Raw genomic sequence first — 19,383 nt, 5'->3', positions numbered from 1 at the left:
TAAACAATAATGGCTAACATAGCATCACAAGAAGAACTTTTTAGTCAGATTAAAAGACTTCACACTAATCACAAGAAAACTTCGTCAACGCGTTATACAGCAAGTTACTTGAAAATACGGATAGAGTCGCTTGAAGAATACTGGAATCAATTCCTTGCTGAACACCGAGAAATTCTTAAGTCTTCAGTAAGCGTTGAAGAGAAAAAGGAGCTGAAAGCACTCTATAATGATGTTGAAGATTTCTATATGGAGTTCAAGACTAGTTTATTGGAACTGACGGAATCTGTCACAATACAAGAAGGTGCCTCACCTCAAGTGCCTCATGCATCTCAACCTCAAGTTGTCACAAAGAGTAAACTCCCACCGATAAACCTCCCTTCATTTTCCGGTGATTACCAAGAATGGATGCACTTCAAGGATTTGTTCATCTCTATGGTACACAATGAGCCAGGTCTGAGTGACATACACAAGCATCATTATTTGAGGTCAAGCTTGAAGGGTGAAGCAGAACAAGTAGTCCGTCATTTCGAACTCACAGCCGCAAATTATGGGAAAACTTGGAACGCCTTAGTCTGCCGCTACAGCAATGATAGAGTTATAGCTAATACCATACTGAATCGCCTGCTCAATCAGAAGAAACTCACGTACGAATGCTCTAAAGGCCTCAAGGATCTTCTTGATACTACAAACCAGTGTCTCAGTAGTCTAGCAAATTTGCAGATTGATACAACTACTTGGGATTCGATAATCGTGCATATTGTGGTATCCAAGTTAGATAGTGAAACTCACAAAGCTTGGGAGCAATCGCTTGGTTCATCTATAGAGTTACCCACGTATAAGAAGCTCACATCATACTTAGAGGGACGATTCAGAGCGATGGAAATGGTACAAGCGACACAGAAGAAAGATAAGAAAGAGACCACATTTCAACTACCAGCTACTGCACCTAAAATAAAGAATGTGAGATCTTTCACCGCTGAAGTTGATACGGAATGCACATATTGTAAGAAAAGTCACTACATCTGCCACTGCACGGAATTTGCACAACTCAACATAGATCAACGCAAAGAATTTGTAAGAAACAACAACTTATGCTTCAATTGCCTTGTCAAAGGACATTCCATACGGAATTGTAGACAAGCCACAACATGTAGAACCTGTAATCGCAAACACCATACGCTTTTACACCACCAGAGTATAACTGCGAATACAGTCACTATGGAGAAACCCACAGAACCTGATGACACACAAACCAAGCAACTCACAAGTCTGAAGGTCTCACAAAGAGGAAAACAAGTGATATTAGCCACAGCACAGATATGCTTGAAAGATAGCAGTGGTTCTCTCGTACAACTCAGAGCCCTTATTGACCAAGGCTCACAAGGAACCTTCATTACGGAGTCTGCAGTGCAACTACTGCGACTGAAGAAGACTTTGCAGCCAGCTAATATCACAGGTCTCGAAGATCAAGCGTCATTGCCACGACACGTCGTTAACTTAGATATTTACTCACCGATAGACACTCACTATATAATGCAAGTTAACGCTCACGTACTCTCGAAGATAAATGGTTGGTTACCCTCAAAGGAGTTTGACATCTCACAATGGCCTGCCCTGTCCCAATTGCAACTAGCGGATCCTCACATGCAATCGCCGGGACCTATTGATGTTCTACTGGGCGCCGAGGTCTATGCATTTATTTTGCTAGACGGACTTCACAAATATAACGATGACAAGCTTATAGCACAAAACTCGAAACTCGGATGGTTTGTCTCTGGAGCGTCTAAATCACGAAGTGATCTGCCACCTCACAATATTGTAGCTCACCACGCACTCATCGAGGTAGATCAACTCCTACGCAAATTCTGGGAGACTGAAGAGTACAAGCCACATGAGAAACCGATAACACATCTTGAAAAAGAATGTGAAGAACACTATAAAGAAACTCACTATAGACAAGATGATGGACGGTATGTCGTACGATTACCTTTTAAAGATGATCACGAAAATAACTTAGGCGACTCTCGACAGATCGCACTACAGAGATTAATGCACATGGAGAAAAGATTCGCAAACAAGCCTAAATTTCAGAAGGATTATGCGGACTTCATCGATCAATATCAGAAGCTGAATCATCTAGAAGATGTAGACCCACAACATAAGCCAACTCACAAAGTCTACCATCTCCCCCACCACGCTGTGATAAGAGAATCCAGCAGCACAACAAAGCTTCGCGTGGTCTTTGATGGAACTGCACAGCCGTCAAATGGCTCATCTCTGAACGACGAGTTACTTATTGGACCATCACTATTACAAGACTTGCGAGATCTCATTGTTCGTTGGCGTACTCACAAGATTTGTCTGCTTGCTGACGTAAAGCAAATGTATCGCCAGATACTCGTCGCTAAAGAAGATGTTGACTATCAGCGCATACTGTGGCGCTCATCTCCACAAGATGAAATCGTCGAGAAACGTTTGTTAACTGTGACATATGGTACGTCATGTGCTCCGTTCCTCGCTATTCGCACATTGAAGCAGCTTGCACAAGACGAAAAAGAGCAATTCCCAGACTTAGTTGAAATTATAAGTAATGACTTTTATATGGATGACTTACTCACTGGTGCGAATGACGTGGAACAAGCTACTAAGTTACAGAGTCGTATCACACAAGCTATGGCAAAAGGGAAATTTGAAATGCATAAATGGGCATCCAACAGTCCTGACGTGTTGAAGAATATTCCTAATTCGGAAAAAACTAATCAACCAAGTGTCGAGATTAAGCTTGATGATACCATCAAAGCTTTAGGTATCAAATGGAACTCACATCACGATGTCTTCGAACTTAAGGTAGATATTTCGGAACCCACAGAACGCTTCACCAAAACGTCAGTACTGTCGGACATAGCTAAATCATATGACCCTTTAGGTTTTTTAGGGCCTGTGATTATCACTGCAAAAATGTTTTTGCAAAAACTTTGGTTGAGTGGTATTGGTTGGACAGATGAACTTCCTCTCGAACTTGCTACAGAGTGGTCAAGCTACAGGGACCAGCTCTGTCACATGCCAATCTTGTATTTAGATCGTTGGGTTCACACACAATTTGACGGCAAGGAAAGAGTGGAAATTCACGGGTTCAGTGATGCCTCTTGTTTAGCTTACGCTGCTGTTGTTTACTTGCGAGTTATCACGCCCCACGGAATCTACGTGTCACTTGTCATTGCTAAAACAAAAGTGGCACCAGTAAAACAAGTCTCCGTCCCACGATTGGAACTGTGTGGCGCGGTATTGCTCTCGAAGTTACTCAAAGATGTTCAGCACAGTCTTCGTTTGCCCGAAGAATCTGTATTTGCATGGACTGATTCAATGATTGTCTTAGCGTGGCTTCGAAGAAACCCTAGCACTTGGAAAACGTACGTAGCTAATAGAGTCACTGAGATTGTTAATAATGTAAGTAGTGGCCGGTGGCACCACATAAAATCGGCAGAAAACCCTGCAGACGTTGCGTCGCGTGGCATACGTCCCGATCTGTTTAAAGACTGCGAGTTGTGGTGGCGCGGACCAACTGTACTTCACCAAAAGAACGATTTTGATAACTGTCGCTCACTTTCTCTCGACATACCAACAACACAACTAGAAGCCAAAGAAAATTCGAAAGGAAATGATAGTAAGATAGTAGCACTTCAAGCTGGTGTATCGAATGAGAGTGATGATCGACTTACATATTTGGCTAGATACTCTACTCTGACAAAATTGATTCGCGTTACAGCATACTTATTGCGATTTGTAAAGCTGTGTAAAGCACATATTGATGTAAAAATGAATCAGATAGTTCCTGAGACTTTTCCTCAGCATCTTACAGTTACCGAATTGAGATATGCCACAAAAGTTTGCATTCGACTCTCTCAGGAGTTTTGGTTTCAGGAAGAGTTACGAATGCTGAGAAAAGGCCAAAGGTTTCCGAAATCTGATGTTTTGACCCCACTTGCCCCGTTTATAGACGAAAATGGCATTATTCGAGTTACTGGTCGCATACGTAATGCAAATGTTAATTTTGATACAAAGTCACCTGTCGTTCTAACCTCGAAATGTCACTTAGCTGTTTTGATTGTGAATGATGCTCATATTCATTGTTTGCACGGAGGTCCTCAACTGACTCTGAATGGAATTCGTTGCAAATACTGGATAATCGGTGCTAAAAATTTAGTCAGGAAAGTTGTTCATAAATGCATCCCTTGTTTCAAACAGTCTGCAACACCGATCAATCAATTGATGGGTCAGTTACCTGCGTGTCGTGTAACGCCAGATAAGCCCTTCCGTAAAAGTGGAGTGGATTTTGCTGGTTCAGTCCAGTTAAAATCCTGATATTGGAACAGTAGTTTTGGTCAAGGATGAAAGACTCCCTCCCGGAAAGTGGTTGTTAGGTCGTATAATAGATAAGCATCCTGGTAGAGATGGTTTAACACGAGTGGTTACGTTGAAATTAAAGAATGGTACTTTTCGAAGACCCATTGCTAAAATTTGCCCTCTACCTCTGGATCCTTAACTATCTGTTAAGAAGTTTAATGTGTTTTAGTTTTGAGGAATGGCTCTATTTGAGTTTCACTATGTAATTTAACCTTATTACTATTGATTCATGTTTTTCACGTGCTGCTTACTTCACTATTCTTGGTTTGTTTTACATGGATTTTTATGAAGGACAAGTCGTCCTTGGGGGCCGATAATGTTAAATGTAGTATGTTTAGTTTTTATAGTTGCCCAATTTCACAGTAGATGTCGCTGATCTATCGGCTACTTCACGCTATTAAGATTTTTCTACAGCCCCTTATAAGGTAAATTTGGTTTCGGAATAAATGAGTATTAAGTTGTCAAGTGAAGTGTTTCATTACAAAAGGTAGGAAGTGCAGTGCAGTGTAGTGAGTGAACAAAGGTAGTGTATAGATATTTTTGGCACATTTTTCGTACCGATATTTTCAAACAAGACTACAATCACGCTCCACAATTGTTGGGTCTTTTAGGGTCCTACCTAAATCGGTTAGTCAATACTTACGCATCGACGACCGGTTTGGCCTAGTGGGCAGTGACCGACCCTGCCTACGAAGCTGATGGTTCAAATCCTGGTAAGGGCATTTATTCGTGTGATGAGCATGGATATTTGTTCCTGAGTCATGGGTGTTTTCTATGTATTTAAGTATTTATAATTATATATTATATATATCGTTGTCTAGGTACCTACAACACAAGCCTTATTGAGCTTACTATGGGACTTAGTCAATTTGTGTAATAATGTCCTATAAACAGGGATGATTTCGATGTTGAAAGTTAAAATTTCAAACCAAAAAAATTTGTAAATTAAAAAAAATTTTTTTTCAACTGCAAAATTGTGTGTTGATGAGCACGCTCAAAACCCCTGAAATGTGATTTTTTTTTAATCTTCTTTTCCTCGAGATATTTGCCGATTAGTAACAATTTGATTTTCCTATTATTTAACGATCGGGGTTTTCCCACACCGAGATCAGACTCAGGTCAAATTTCATCTCTTTTATCTCCAGTCGGTTGCTCAAAAATAGGGTCGTATTCATAGTCCGGTCTTAAGGCAGTGCTTAAGTCCGTCTTCATGAAGACGGTCTTATTCGATATAAGTCACGATGTATTCATAGATTTACGATAAGAAAATCTTAGGTAAGATGAAATTCTTAAGTGTGATCTTATTTAAAATAAGATCAGCTTTAATAAGACTGAACTTAAGATCGTATTAATGTGTATTCGGTAATTTCCGTAAAAATTCTTATGTATCTGATAATATGATTGGTTAAAAAGTACTACACATACATTATAATCAATGACGCATCATAATATGAAAATATAAACAAAATTATACCGCATAAACCACCTCTAGAGTACCAGTGAACAGCAGATAAGTATTTCTAATTTTTAATTAATAAACAACTGATAAAATGACGGGAAGAGTAAAAAGTAATAATTATTCGGTGGTGGAAAGAAAACTTTTCCTGGAAATATTAAAAAATTATACCTATGTTATCGAAAACAAAAAAAGTGATGCAGTAACTTTGGGCGAAAAATCTGATGCGTGGAACTTAATAACAGAAAAGTATAATGCATCAGCTTTAATTTCGGAAAAGGTAGGTAATTTAATATTTTATAGTATGCTCAATTTGTTATATTATGAAATATTGCAGAGGAAAGTCGAGCAACTTAAAAAGTTGTGGACCAACATGAAGACGCAGCAACGTGCTGCATTGACTAAAGAAAGACAACAACGACTTGCTACCGGAGGTGGTCCTCCAGTTAAGGATGTGGAAGTAGATCCTGATATTATGCTAATTGCCCCTAGTTTAAATACAACAGCACCAATTTTATTTTCATCCAACATGGATGAAGCTGAAGTTGCCGGTAAGCACAATTTATTTAGAGTCTATTTGTTCTGCTGTTAGTATTTCAAAAATTGAAAACTCAAAGGTCAGCTCTGTTCACAGTTTTACATCTTATTAATTAATGATTATATAAATATAGTTGCAACAAAATAATCCAACAAAATCATGTATATTAATATAATTATATGAAATATTTTTTGTTTAGCAAAGCGGAATGTTGTGGATATGATGGAATGCGAAGATTATTCTAACTTTGAAGCACTATATGAAGATTGTGATAATGATGAAAGCTTATTGAATCATGCTATGACATCTGAAAAAAATTTTGTTGAAGCATCAACGTCTGGTGTTACTGGAAAAAAAACACCATTTGTAGAGAGTGAGCAATATTTTTAAAATTTAAATTTAAATAAATGGCTAATCTAAAATTTGTTTTAACTATTATAGCTACTGAATCTCGTCAGAAATATGGGGAAGGGGAAAATACCAAAAATTTTTATAAGGAACCAAAGTGCAATGTTATGGGAATAAAAAGACCGGCAGTAGCTGGTGAGTAATGTCCACACAGATAAAATTAGAGTATAATTAATTTCTGAATACAATTTAAACAATTTATTTTTTCAATAATTATAGATTCTAAATCTCATAAAAGAAGAGGTAAAGAAAATACGTGTAATGAGGAGGGAAAAAGTTATACGGCTGAAAGACTGACAAAAATTATACTACAGGAAGAAAAATTATTTTGTCAGAAACTAAACCATGAGCAAGAAATACACGACTTAACAATGGCCCACTTGAAACAGAAGTATGCATTGGAAATTCGTACAGCAACAGCTACAGCAAACTTGGCAGAGTTACAGTTGTTGAAGGAACAAAATAAAAATCATGATTCTTTTCAGTATGATAGTTAAATTAGTCTTTTTTTATATTTCAAACTCATTATCATTCATTATGACTTTTTATGTAGTAATCTAGTAACCAAATTTAATATTTACTTTCCAAGTTTTTTATTTACTTTAATTTACGAAAATTTTTTCATTGCTTAAACCTTTTTCAAACTTAACTAAAGAATAGTTTATTTATAATTATAAAAGATTGATATAATATTGTTATAAGTTGATTTTTTTATAGAAAAAATACTTTTATAAAATATTTAAGAAACATTTAAGAGTGCAAAAGATAACTAGTATTTTATTGTAAGACTGCATCAAAGTGCAATTGTTAGTTACTGAGTAGCTAAGTTCTCATTTTGTCAAAGTATTGTTTCTATTCAAACATATCAAGTTTTGGTATTTTATAAATGATTCTAGAGTAATTTTGCTATGATTTATAGTCTATAAATAAAATATTCTATTTTTATAATTATTATGTTAAAAAATACTGAAATTCATAATAAATATATTAATTTAAAAAATAAAAATCTTCTTTATTTTTATTCCAAATCAAAAGTTTTTATAAACTTTTTTATTACAATTTTTATTGAAATTAAGCAATGGTGGAATCAGTTTAATAAATGTTTTTTTTTTCTTTGAGAATACATTACATTTACAAATCTAATTGGATTAATTTTGCCATTTAAAATTTACAATTTAGTATTCTTTACAATTATATTACGCTTATGAAAACCGTTTCTTTGAGATTCTCAAAAATTTATATTTACAGAATAAATTGAAATAATTTCTTTCGATTTACAATTAAATATTTTTCATTACTGCATTTGTTCAATTAAAGGCATATTATATTTACAATTCATGAATTAAATTCAACCAAAATAATTTTATGACCTCGACTATCATTTACCAGTTACTTCCGATATTCTCTATTTTATAGAAAAATTAAAAACTATCATCAGTAAATAAGGAAAAAAAAATTTTCGTACAACTTAGGCATTAAACATGCGATATATTAATGCTTCACGAAACGCAAAACCATCTGCAGGTTGTTGATTTACTTGAGGCACAGGAATTTCTCCATTTAGATCATCATCTAAGTTGTCTGGTATATCCTCTTCCGGCAGGTCATCGTTGAATATTAGCGATAAATTATGTAACACAGCACAGGCTACAACAATCGTAGTTGAACAAATAAGTTTATTTGTTAATCCTCTTGATAGACAAGGAAATCGTCGTTTCCAGACACCATATGTCCGTTCCACAATAATTCGTGTTCTACTCTGAATATTATTATAGCTGTAGAAAAAAAATTTTGAGATCAATAACAATATTCATACTATAGTAGTAAATGGAACTTGAATTAAAAAAAAAATTAATCTATTCTAAAATACTTTTAGATTTGTAATAATTTGAAAAAATTTATGGAAAAATTTGGATTTCTTTTTTTTGCTTACGCTATTTGTTCATCAGTTACTGGGTTATTAAGAGGCGTCATTAGAAAAGGTAGACATGGATATCCAGCATCACCAACGAGTAGCCCAGTTAGTTGACGTTCAGAATATCTCATGTAGATTCGTGAATTTTGAAAAATACGACTGTCGTGAGCACTACCTGGCCATTCTGGAACTATATCTAAAAATTCCATTCGTGGACCAACAACTGTCTACAAAATTGAAGAATTTGTGATTCATAATTATTCAGTCAATGATATTAAATTGTCAAATATATATGTATACTCACTTGTACATTTAGAGAAAAGTAGCCTTTTCTATTTCTGAAAACTTCATTAATATTTTGAAATCTTGTATGGACTAATCGGACATGAGTACAATCAATTGCTCCATCAACACCAGGTATTCCGATTGCTCCATTACCAAATCCTAAGCGCTCAAAAAGTCTCTGATTTTCTAATTTTGCTTCTTGCGTCGAGGGCATTTTTATATAATCATGGATTTTGCTTGCAAGTAAAACGCTCACACGAAAAACTATTCTCGAAACAGTTGGCTGTGAAACTGACATACTATCACCTAAAAGAACCTATAAATATGAATTAGATTAGTATTTATCGAAAATTGATAAATAAGTATATAATAATAACTTGTAATTACCTGAAAACTTGCAGTTGCATAAAATCGCAAACATATTAATAATTGAAAAACTGGTGGGATCGGTAGTCCACGTTTATTGATTTTAACCAAATTTTGTTCTATCAGTGGTAATATTCCAAATTTAACATTATGCTTTTCAAATCTGTATCGTTTTTTGAATTGAATTTCTGAATAAAAATCAAAAGGATCTTGCATATCTCGAATATAGCGTTTAGGAATACGCAAAATCATATTTTCATCATCTAAATCCAAGTCGACAACAATATGATCGTCAATCATAATATCATGTAAACCCAAAAAATTCATTTTCGTAACTATTTTTTTACTTTTTTCACTTTCAGGTTATTAAGACTATCTTAAGTCAGCTAAATTGTTGACTTGGAAAAAACTCCTTTTTTTCAATAAAAAGTGAGGTTAGAGTTGTTTTTAAGATAATCTTAATTGACTATGAATATATCAAAAACACTACATTCTTAATCTCGTCTTGAGGAATGTTTATGAATATTTATTCTTATTGAATATCTTAGCTAAGATTGAATTGTCAAGCTTTTCTTAAAATATCCGTTTATGAATCTAAACGCTGCCTTAAGACTATGCTTAAGGCGAACTTACACGTAAGACCGGATTATGAATACGGGTCTAAGATCTTGTAAATCGAACTATTTATAAGTTAGTGTAGTTGAGTATTTTTCCTGCTATAGTTTTTTAAAATCGGTAACATGTTTGAGCCTAGAGCTCACGGAAATTATAACTATTGATCTATGACCCTCAACCTATAGTATTTTAACTCAAAATTTTAATTTTTTTAATAGTGATCTCCTGTTTGTATATTGGATAAATTTTTTATATTGAGTGATGAAATAATGAGCGTATTTGCATTTTTTACGTACAAATAATTCTTAAAAAATTTAATTACTCGTATATGTGTTAGCGCTAAGTGATTTGGAGGAACTATAGCTTTTGATAGTTAAATAAAACGTAATAAAATAACTTAAACAGTAATAAATATTTATTGTAAACTTAAAATAAACAAAACATTAATTTCCTTATTAACTAAATTTCTTTAATTTTGAGATTCATTAAGTATGTGTCTTGGTCCGTAAAATGTGAACGTAGTTCTAAGAATATTTCACTGTTAGATCGAATAGTACTTATAAAGTAGAGTAAAACATAATTTAGAAAAAGATATTGGATTTTAGACGAAAAACTAAAATTTCTCTGCATTTTTATACCTAGCACTACTGATGGTATTGATATGGTTCCTGTTTTTACTAGTTGATACAAGCAGTAATCTGCAGCACAAAAAGTTGCAGTTCTTCCTACACCTGCCATTCCGTGGACAACAATTGGGCCTACCGATGATTGTCCGGTAGCCAATACTTCGAAGAAAAATTCTTGGTGCTGCTTATTGACCACTAACAAGAAGTCAAGAAACGATTTTACATCAGGAGCTCCGTTTTCGGGCCAATCTAAAAACTTGAAACAATATATCGTTCTTTTCTCTCCAGTCTGAATGTGAGTGAGACTTGAAATTGTCTTGGTGAAGTAATAATTCAAATAGATATGTTCTTCCTTGAATATGAAGTCTCTCAAGACACAGGTCGGCTGTGATGCTTCTCCAGGGCTGGTCAGTTGGACGATAATGCGAGAGTTTTGTTGCCAGACCATGGAATAGAATCTATTCAAGGTGGATCTAATCGGCTGCTCAGTTGCTATAAATTTGTTTTCTGCTTTGAATCCATCTATAAAGTTAGCGTTGATGTAATCTGATCCATCGTTATTTTTTGCTAAGACCACACGAGTAATGTCCCAACATGGAAAGTATGAAAACCGATTTTTGTTCTTGTTTTCAGGCTTATGAAAGTTTTCACAGGTGCCAGTTATCGGTATTGCAATAATTTTAGAATGCTCTTGAAAGATTAAATCGACGAAATCTGGATGGTAAGCTCGTTGCACGAATTCAGCAGCTCCAACAATTGTTGATAGATTAAAATCCATAGCAAAAAATGAACTCTTCACTTGGTGAAATGCAGAAGTGTGACTACACCGATTGGTTTCGTAAGACTAAAAATAAATCAGCGTTCATTAGCGCTTTATAGGGTCCCTTATCATAAAGTGTTCGACTTGTGAGCTTATGTAGTGAAGATATTGTTGGATTTCTAAGAATTAAACATACAACAACGTTATCATTTAACAGTAAGTTGTCTCCTACCGTTTATTTTATAATGATTAATATTATAATAATAATTAGTTATTAACTTTTACCCATTTATGGTTTTCAAATGACGTCAAATCATAAAAAAGTGCGCCATTTTTTGAAAATATATTTTAAATTGGGTTAATACATCACGTAGTCCATCATTCGTCATCTGTGATTGTATTTATATATACTGAGGAAAAAAAAATGTATAAATGACCGTTAATGACAAACAACTCTTTAGTTCGCACTGTGATTTGGTGAAATTCACACATATCAATCGAGCGCTCTCAACAAAAATGAGTTGCGACAAGTCAAAAGCTTTGACCCGTAAAGACTTCATCAGATTAGTCAGTGGTGTAAACTCTATTGAATATCTTTATCAAGAGTACCAAAAAATAAAGAATATTAAAACAGAAGGAACGTTTCGCGCCTGTATAACTGCTGCTAATTTTGAAGATGAAAGATATGGAGAAAGACTGTGCTTCGACCACAACTGCGTGATCCTTTCAAAAGAAAAAGGAGTCACCAACTTCATAAACGCCTCTTACATCAACGGGTTTCAACAATCAAAGGCGTACGTTGCTACTGTAACGCCATATTCAGAAGCAACAATCTATAAGTTTTGGAGAATGGTTTGGGAACATCAATCTGAAATCATTGTAATGCTCAATGCACCTATTAATTATGAGGAGGGCATTTATTACTGGAACCCAAACGAAGGAGATACGTTTCATTGTGAAAAGTTCAGGATTGAGACTGTTAAAGTTCAAATGATTTTCCAGGAAATCCAACTCACAAAACTTTGTGTCACACACGAAAACGGAGATGAATTGTTTGTCAACCACTTTTTATTTAATTGGCAGGATAAGTATATCTCAACCCCAGAATATGAGTTTCTTCAGTTAGTGAAGATGGTACGATTATACAATAAATTTGCAGTGAAGCAAGATGATCATACCAAAAGTCCCATAGTGATCCATTGTAGTGATGGAACGGGACGAACAATGGCTTTCTGCGCCATAGACACAGAAATTTCAAGATTTCTAATAACAAGAAGAGTTGATTTATATTCTACTCTATCGGAACTGAAAAAGAACAGGTTTGACAGCTTTGACAGCTTGGACGATGTAAATTACTTAAGTTTTATTCATTTGGTTTTGTGTTGTTATTTTAAAACTTATCCCTTAGAATAAAAAAAGTGTTCTCTATTTTGTAACAAATCTAAAGTAAATTTTATATATATATATATATTATAGTATTAAGTTCTTTTTAGAATAAATTTAGTCATAGATAAGTTAGTATAAGATTTATATGATTTCTAATAGTGAGATTGTAATTTATGAGTAAACCAAAGATACCAAAGTTATGTAAGGAATTTGTAAAAAAATTTTAAAACGTCCAATAAAATTAAGGATTTGATATGTAACCCTATTTCTATTTTTTCAAAGACCTAAGCTATTAAACAAGCTTTTAGAAGTCAAATTAATAGTCTTAGTTAAAGTAATAACTTTATTATTGAAATAACAAGTACAGTAGAAGATTTAAAAGCATACAGAATCAAATTTATACTTACAACTAATTTTCTTTACAATCACCAAACACTTAGATCTATAACTGACACAAGAGGTACAATACTTAATCACTATCATCACTACAATACACTTTAGAAATTTTAGTATTGGCCCCAAAGCTTCTAAGAATACTCATAATTTTTTTATCATTCTTATCATACGCTATGTGATAAGCTGTCATCCCAGTGCGGTTAACAGCATTCAAGTCTATCGCAGGGTGTTTACATATCCACGTAACAAGGTCGTAGTTTTCACTATAAACGGCTTGATGAAGAACCGAATTACCAGTTCGATTCTTAGCATTGATATTAGCGCCCAAACTCAAAAGTTTTTCCATCAGATCTATTGCAAGTTGCCCTGTATGGAGGTAGGCGACAATATGAACACATTGCTGTCCACTGTAGTTTCTTTCTTGCAGAAGAAACTTGTTTGAGGACGTCATAAACTTACTTACTCGTTCCAAAAGTATAATAGAGCCTTCAGCAGCAATTTCATGGAATATATTAGTGCCAGTTGACGAGACTTTTCCAAAAATATTTGCAATAGTAGCAGGATCCATTTTTTAGAAGAAGGTTATAGGTCTTAAACTTTTGAAAAATAAGACTGAACTACTGAAAACTGTTACATAATTTTCTTTTTATACGACCCTTATCTGGTAGTGAGATCGGCTTAACAATGAAAAGTTCAGAATTTAGGCCATCTTTGATCTATTTTTTGCATGAGAATGACAATACAATATGAGTATTCTTTTTATTTGGTTGCCAAGGTGATAGTTCGAAATAAAAACGAGAGGCATGCGCATCATTTTATTTCGAGAAAATTACAGCGATAATTCCTATCAGAAGTACTCATTCTGAATCATAGTTACGGGATGGTTTCCCTCAGTGTTCGTTGATAAGAACTTTAGATAATGGTTAACCAAATAGCATCCGTTTTCTGCCCACGCAAAATTCATACAGTCATCAAATCTACAAGTGTCAATCTAAATACTGATTTGGGTAAAAATTATTTAAACTATCAAATAAAATGTAAAAAATTTTAATCATTTAAAACTTAAATTCTAATTACAATTATCATATTACTTCTAAGTACAATATTGGACCAGTTTTTATTTCAGAGTCACACTTAATAATTTAATTACTTTCTAAACTTTATGAAACAATTAATACAAACGTGTAAAGTACATCAGTCAAGGCTCACAAAAGAATTGTCTCATTTCAGCGGACATATCAAATAACTGCAAAAACTCATGTAACACAGAGTAAATAAATACATATTGTTCTACAGCTATAACACTTAAACTAGATTTTGCTTGGTGCGCGGGGCCCGTGGGCCCCGCGGTGTGCATGGTGCTGTAGTTGGTATTGTTGTTTTTGTAGTTGGTGCTGTTGTTGATGTTGTTGTTGATGAGTTATTGTTGTAGGTGCCGTTGTTTGAGTGAAAAAGTTTGTTTTCCAAAGGGAAGAAGTGTTGCAGTTGTACTTTTGTTGCGCGTGCGAGCATGCACTCGGCCTTGCGTATGTTGTTATTAATATTGTTGTTTATGTGTTGTTGTTGTAGTGTTTGTTGTTGTTGCTGTTGTTTAGGTGTAAAAGTTTGTGTTTTCCAAAGGGAAAAGGTAAAGCAGTTGTACTTTTGCTTGCAAGGAATGGTCCGCGTGCGAGCACGCACTCCCGCAGCTCGGCCTTCGGCCTCGCGTGCTTGGGCGATCCAATGGGACGCTCCGGGCCTTCGGCCCTACGCGGAGCTCGGCCTTCGGCCTTCGCAATATAGTTACTTTGGGGGTTGAAGGGAAGTTGGAGCGTAAACACGACCCAATAGTAACAGTGTCTTGACAAGCTCACGTCGGGCCTACGGCCTTCGGCCTCCGGCCCGCCGTTTCGCTTGTCTAGGACACTTTTACTTACACTTTTTTCCCCGCTGGCGAGCTTCGAAGGGGACGCTTCGGGCCTTCGGCCCTACGCGGAGCTCGGCCTTCGGCCTTCGCTAGCCTCGACGCTTCGCCGTCGGGCCTTCGGCCCGCCGGCTCCGCTTATTAAGACAGTTGACTTGTTGCCGGTTCGCTTTATAACTTTTCCCGTTATTTTTGTTGTTATTAATATAAAGAAGATTTGTTTTCCAAAGGGGAAAGTTAATGCGGTTGTACTTCCGCTTTGGGCCGCACTCTCGCAGCTCGGCCTTCGGCCTCGCGTGCTTGGGCGATCCAATGGGACGCTCCGTGCCTTCGGCCCTACGCGGAGCTCGGCCTTCGGCCTTCGCTGGGTTTCGAAGCTCAGCGTCGGGCCTTCGGCCCGCCGCTTCGCTTATTAAAACAGTTAACTTGTAACCGGTTCGCTCTATAAGTGCATTTTTCCCGTTATTTTTAGTATAAAGAATATTTGTTTTCCAAAGGTGAAATGTAATGCGGTTGTACTTCCGCTTTGGGCCGCACTCTCGCAGCTCGGCCTTCGGCCTCGCGTGCTTGGCCGAACCAGTGGGACGCTCCGGGCCTTCGGCCCTACGCGGAGCTCGGCCTTCGGCCTTCGCTGGGTTTCGAAGCTCAGCGTCGGGCCTTTGGCCCGCCGCTTCGCTTATTAAGACACTCGGGGTGGGTTGGTTTCGCTTCGGGATTAGTGCGGGAAGTTGGAGCTTAAACACGACCCAATAGTAAAAGTGTCTTGACAAGCTCACGTCGGGCCTACGGCCTTTGGCCTTCGGCCCGCCGTTTCGCTTGTCTAAGACACTTTTCCTATTGGGTCGTGTTTAAGCTCCAACTTCCCCCTCTCAGGTGACGCTTCGGGCCTTCGGCCCTACGCGGAGCTCGGCCTTCGGCCTTCGCTGGCCTCGACGCGTCGCCGTCGGGCCTTCGGCCCGCCGGCTCCGCTTATCAAGACAGTCGACTTGGTAGAACGCTTGGGAGCACCGTACGCACGCAGCTCGGCCTTCGGCCTCGCTTTTAGTTACTGGGGGTTGCACGCTTGGGGGTCGGGGTGAAGGCTCCGGGCCTTCGGCCCTCCGCCGGGGTCGGCCTTCGGCCTCCCAGCCTGAAGCTCGCCCTTCGGGCTCGCTTAACCTACTTGGAAATTTTACTTTGCCCCTGTCCACCGCCATTTTGGATTTTTCCAAAAAACTTTTTTTCATATGGTAATCTTGGCCCCCCAGGCTCGCCGCATGCAAAATCTCAGCGCGCTCGGACCAACATTAAAAAAAAAAAAAAAAAAAGTCGGCCATTTAGAATTTTTTTTTGATGCAGTTTTATTTGTCTCGGGGCCCTCTATGACATTTGGTCGAGCACCCCCCACCTATCACGCACCGTTTGAGAGTTGCCATACAAAAGTAAACTGGCCATTTTTCCGCCATCTTGGATTTTTTCCAAAATTTTTTTTTTCCGTACGAGTCATTGGGGCTCCGAGATACCGCGACCAAAATTTCAGAGCGCTCGGACCTTTTTGAAGTTTTAGAAAAAAAAAAAGTCGGCCATTTTGAATTTTTTTTTTCTTATTCAGATTCCACTCGGAGCCCTCTATGACATTCGGTCGAGCTCCCCCGACCTATCTCTCACCGTTTGGCATGTGGGGGATTCGAAAAAAAATCCCATACAAATTTTTTTTCCAGCTAAAAAAAAAAAAAAAATTTTTTTCGAACGCGGGGGCCCATATGTACCCACATACCGGTTCTCGGCGCTCTCGGACCGTTTTGAAATTTCGGCGCCATTTTGAGTCGGCCATTTTGAATTTTTTTAAATGCCATTACATTTGTCTCGGGGCCCTCTATGACATTTGGTCGAGCACCCCCCACCTATCTGTCACCGTTTAAAAGTTGCCATACAAAATAAAAGTGGCCACGGTGTCCGCCATCTTGGATTTTTTCCAAATTTTTTTTTTCCATACCGATCTAGAGGGCCCCGAGATTCCGTGACCGAAATTTGAGCGCGCCGGGACCGACTTGAAAATCGGCCGCCATTTTGAATCCGCCATTTTGAAAAAAAAATGGCGGCCTCCGAAACTGCCCGGGGTCCTCTGTGACATTTGGTCGAGCACCCCCCCACTATCTCCCACCGTTTAGCCGGGCCGTCAAACATTTTTCTGTCCCGATCCGGTAGACCGAATGTCGGATTTTTCCGGAGGTCACCGGACCGCCCCCTGTACGGCCGTACCAAACTCGAATCCCCCCCGCGCCTCCTTCCGGGAGAACAATTCGTGTCGATTAATGTTCGGGCTGCAGCTTTATATAATATAGATACCGCTGTTCGCGTATCTGCATTACAATTTTCGGTACTGAGACTTCTTTAGTCTTTGCTAGTTGATAGATACAAGAGTCTATAGCGCAAAAAGTTCCTGTTCTTCCGACTCCAGCACTACAGTGAACAATAATAGGTCCAGGTGTTAGTCTATTCACTTCGTTGATTAAAGTGCTCCGATATTGGTCATTTACATCCCAAATAAGGTTTGTAAACGATTTGGTGTTGGTAGGTGCTCCATACTCTGGCCAATCTACATATTGATAATGTAGTATCAGTCTGCTTTCTTCGGTAGTGGAATTGAAAACTTCAAATAGTGACCTAGTGTATCCGGAATTGTTTTTGGTCTCTTCCAATGTTTTGATTGAAAACTCATTGGTTACAAAAATATCTTGTTTGCTACCAAATGCAGTCCAGTATTGAGCACATTTTTCTTTCCCATTTTCTTGGAGTTTCGTTAGCATGACAATAATCCGAGAATTCTGCTCCCAGACCATCTGCCAAAATTGATTAACTGTTTCTTTCAGAGGTCCCTGAGTCGCCACATACTTGTTTGGTCTTCCACAATGATCAACATAATTAGCATGTATGTAGTCAGTATCAGCTTCTTTAGGCGTAATCTTCACTCGAGATCTGTCCCAGCAGGCGACGTCGAAGTAACGGTTTTTTTTTTTTCATTTTTTGTCCTTGAAAAGTACTCAAACGATCCAATTATTTGCTGTGATACGATGTAATTATGCTCCGACTTGACAGCTTCTAAGTAATTGTTTTGATTTCTTCTGCTTCTAAATTCGTGCTCACTCACTGCAGCTAATTTTTGCTCACTCACTTTGAGTTGTAAATGCATTTTTAATTTTTTAATAATGCGACTGTACGTAATGAAGTCTCGAGGATGACTATAGACAAGTATCTATCAACTGGCGCTTATATTCAATTAAAGTCAAGGGATGACACTCCCGTTCCGTGAATTACTGCTGATAAGCTCATTTAATGGAATAATTAAGTGATAACCTATCTTTTATATGTATTGTGAACTCCAAGTCCGGATCATCAATAACAAAACCATAAAACTTGTTTATTTTAAATGACACTTATCGCAGAAAGCACAGATTTCTTGCAAATACACTTGAGTTAAGATTATGTAAACTTTATTTAAATTATACTTACATTTTAATAGCAATTAGAATATTGCTCTTAATTACAACACTGGCTCATAGTTCATAAGAAAAGTAGCTCATTTATATCTCATAATTACTTTAAACTCAAACATACACTGTAAACTTTATAATCAGTCAAATAAGCTATAAAATATTGAACAGGCAAAACTTACATTCGAGCCCGATCGACTAATTGTTATCAAGATATGCTTTAAGTAATTGATAGGATAATACATAGAGATCTGAGCGGCAAAAGGACCCAAATTTTTGCTGTCGCATTTTTTTCGAGGGTATGTGGCAATGACACGATTCCTGTAGCTTCTAATTGGTTGACACACATATCTAACGCACAAAATACATCGGAACTGCCAACACCCTCGATACAATGCACCAGCATAGGGGGAATAAATGTCTTATCAGCTACTTGCTTCTTTAACTTGGCATACATGTGATTAACAAAGTTATAAAACTCTACAAAGGCGTCTGGTTGATGACTAAATTTTTCTCTGGGCCAAGCGGTATATTGATAGTGAAAAATTGGACGGCTCCGCTTGTACTTAGGTCCTGTTTGATTTAAACTTAAGACAGTTAAAGTGTAGTAAGGAAAGATTATAATCTTCCAAGTCTTAACCCTAAATTTCTTACTCACTAAAGAATAACGTTCTTTTGGAGACCAATATTGATAGGTCTTATCAATTAACTGGCACGTCATCACTATTATTTGGACTTTGTTGTCCCACACTGCTTGCCAAAACACGTCACGGTCTTTCACATATGGATTTTTTATGCACAAGAATTTTCGGTGGGTATCGTAACTGTCAACGAAGCTCGCTTTCAGGTTTG

General features: G+C 37.1%; 6 protein-coding genes across 6 annotated transcripts in view; 3 read left to right on the top strand and 3 right to left on the bottom strand.

Annotated features, from left to right (window-relative positions):
- LOC133522961 (uncharacterized) overlaps nt 1-19,383 on the top strand; it is a 241,474-nt gene that overhangs the window by 194,466 nt on the left and 27,625 nt on the right. The window lies entirely within an intron of this gene.
- On the top strand, nt 10-7,303 carry LOC133523099 (uncharacterized). The gene is made up of 5 exons (XM_061858608.1): nt 10-2,885; nt 5,966-6,140; nt 6,198-6,411; nt 6,598-6,771; nt 7,026-7,303. The coding sequence occupies exons 1-5, from the start codon at nt 10-12 to the stop codon at nt 7,301-7,303; spliced, it is 3,717 nt and encodes a 1,238-aa protein (XP_061714592.1).
- LOC133523098 (putative nuclease HARBI1) lies at nt 8,275-9,304 on the bottom strand. Its single transcript, XM_061858607.1, has 3 exons — nt 9,026-9,304; nt 8,740-8,948; nt 8,275-8,581 (listed from the first exon to the last, which is right to left on the bottom strand). The coding sequence occupies exons 1-3, from the start codon at nt 9,302-9,304 to the stop codon at nt 8,275-8,277; spliced, it is 795 nt and encodes a 264-aa protein (XP_061714591.1).
- On the bottom strand, nt 10,083-11,399 carry LOC133522958 (tyrosine-protein phosphatase non-receptor type 9-like). The gene has a single exon (XM_061858460.1). The coding sequence runs from the start codon at nt 11,389-11,391 to the stop codon at nt 10,447-10,449; it is 945 nt and encodes a 314-aa protein (XP_061714444.1). The 5' UTR covers nt 11,392-11,399; the 3' UTR covers nt 10,083-10,446.
- On the top strand, nt 11,806-12,838 carry LOC133522957 (receptor-type tyrosine-protein phosphatase delta-like). The gene has a single exon (XM_061858459.1). It carries the CDS (start codon nt 11,806-11,808, stop codon nt 12,784-12,786), a length of 981 nt encoding a protein of 326 aa, XP_061714443.1. The 3' UTR covers nt 12,787-12,838.
- On the bottom strand, nt 12,844-18,048 carry LOC133523097 (tyrosine-protein phosphatase non-receptor type 9-like; the record flags this gene model as incomplete). Its single annotated transcript, XM_061858606.1, has 3 exons — nt 12,844-14,459; nt 15,378-15,386; nt 17,387-18,048. Coding segments are annotated over 3 exons (777 nt in total), but the record flags the coding sequence as incomplete, so codon positions are not given.

Source organism: Cydia pomonella, chromosome 11 (assembly GCF_033807575.1).
Source record: "Cydia pomonella isolate Wapato2018A chromosome 11, ilCydPomo1, whole genome shotgun sequence".
NCBI classification, from domain to species: Eukaryota; Metazoa; Arthropoda; class Insecta; order Lepidoptera; family Tortricidae; genus Cydia; species Cydia pomonella.
The sequence above is the reverse complement of the archived record's forward strand: the minus strand, read 5'-3'. Positions and strand labels throughout refer to the sequence as shown.

Bases quoted from the DNA above. Each gene is read 5' to 3' on its own strand.
- LOC133523098 (XM_061858607.1), bottom strand. From the start codon at position 9,304: ATGTCAGTTTCACAGCCAACTGTTTCGAGAATAGTTTTTCGTGTGAGC. The intron at 8,949-9,025 runs GTGAGTATACAT...TCAATTTTGTAG, and splicing joins ACTTTTCTCTAAATGTACAA to ACAGTTGTTGGTCCACGAAT. The intron at 8,582-8,739 runs GTAAGCAAAAAA...TTTTTTCTACAG, and splicing joins GTAACTGATGAACAAATAGC to CTATAATAATATTCAGAGTA.
- LOC133523099 (XM_061858608.1), top strand. From the start codon at position 10: ATGGCTAACATAGCATCACAAGAAGAACTTTTTAGTCAGATTAAAAGA. The intron at 6,412-6,597 runs GTAAGCACAATT...TTTTTTGTTTAG, and splicing joins GGATGAAGCTGAAGTTGCCG to CAAAGCGGAATGTTGTGGAT. The intron at 6,772-7,025 runs GTGAGCAATATT...CAATAATTATAG, and splicing joins AAAAACACCATTTGTAGAGA to ATTCTAAATCTCATAAAAGA.
- LOC133522957 (XM_061858459.1), top strand. From the start codon at position 11,806: ATGACCGTTAATGACAAACAACTCTTTAGTTCGCACTGTGATTTGGTG.
- LOC133522958 (XM_061858460.1), bottom strand. From the start codon at position 11,391: ATGGATTTTAATCTATCAACAATTGTTGGAGCTGCTGAATTCGTGCAA.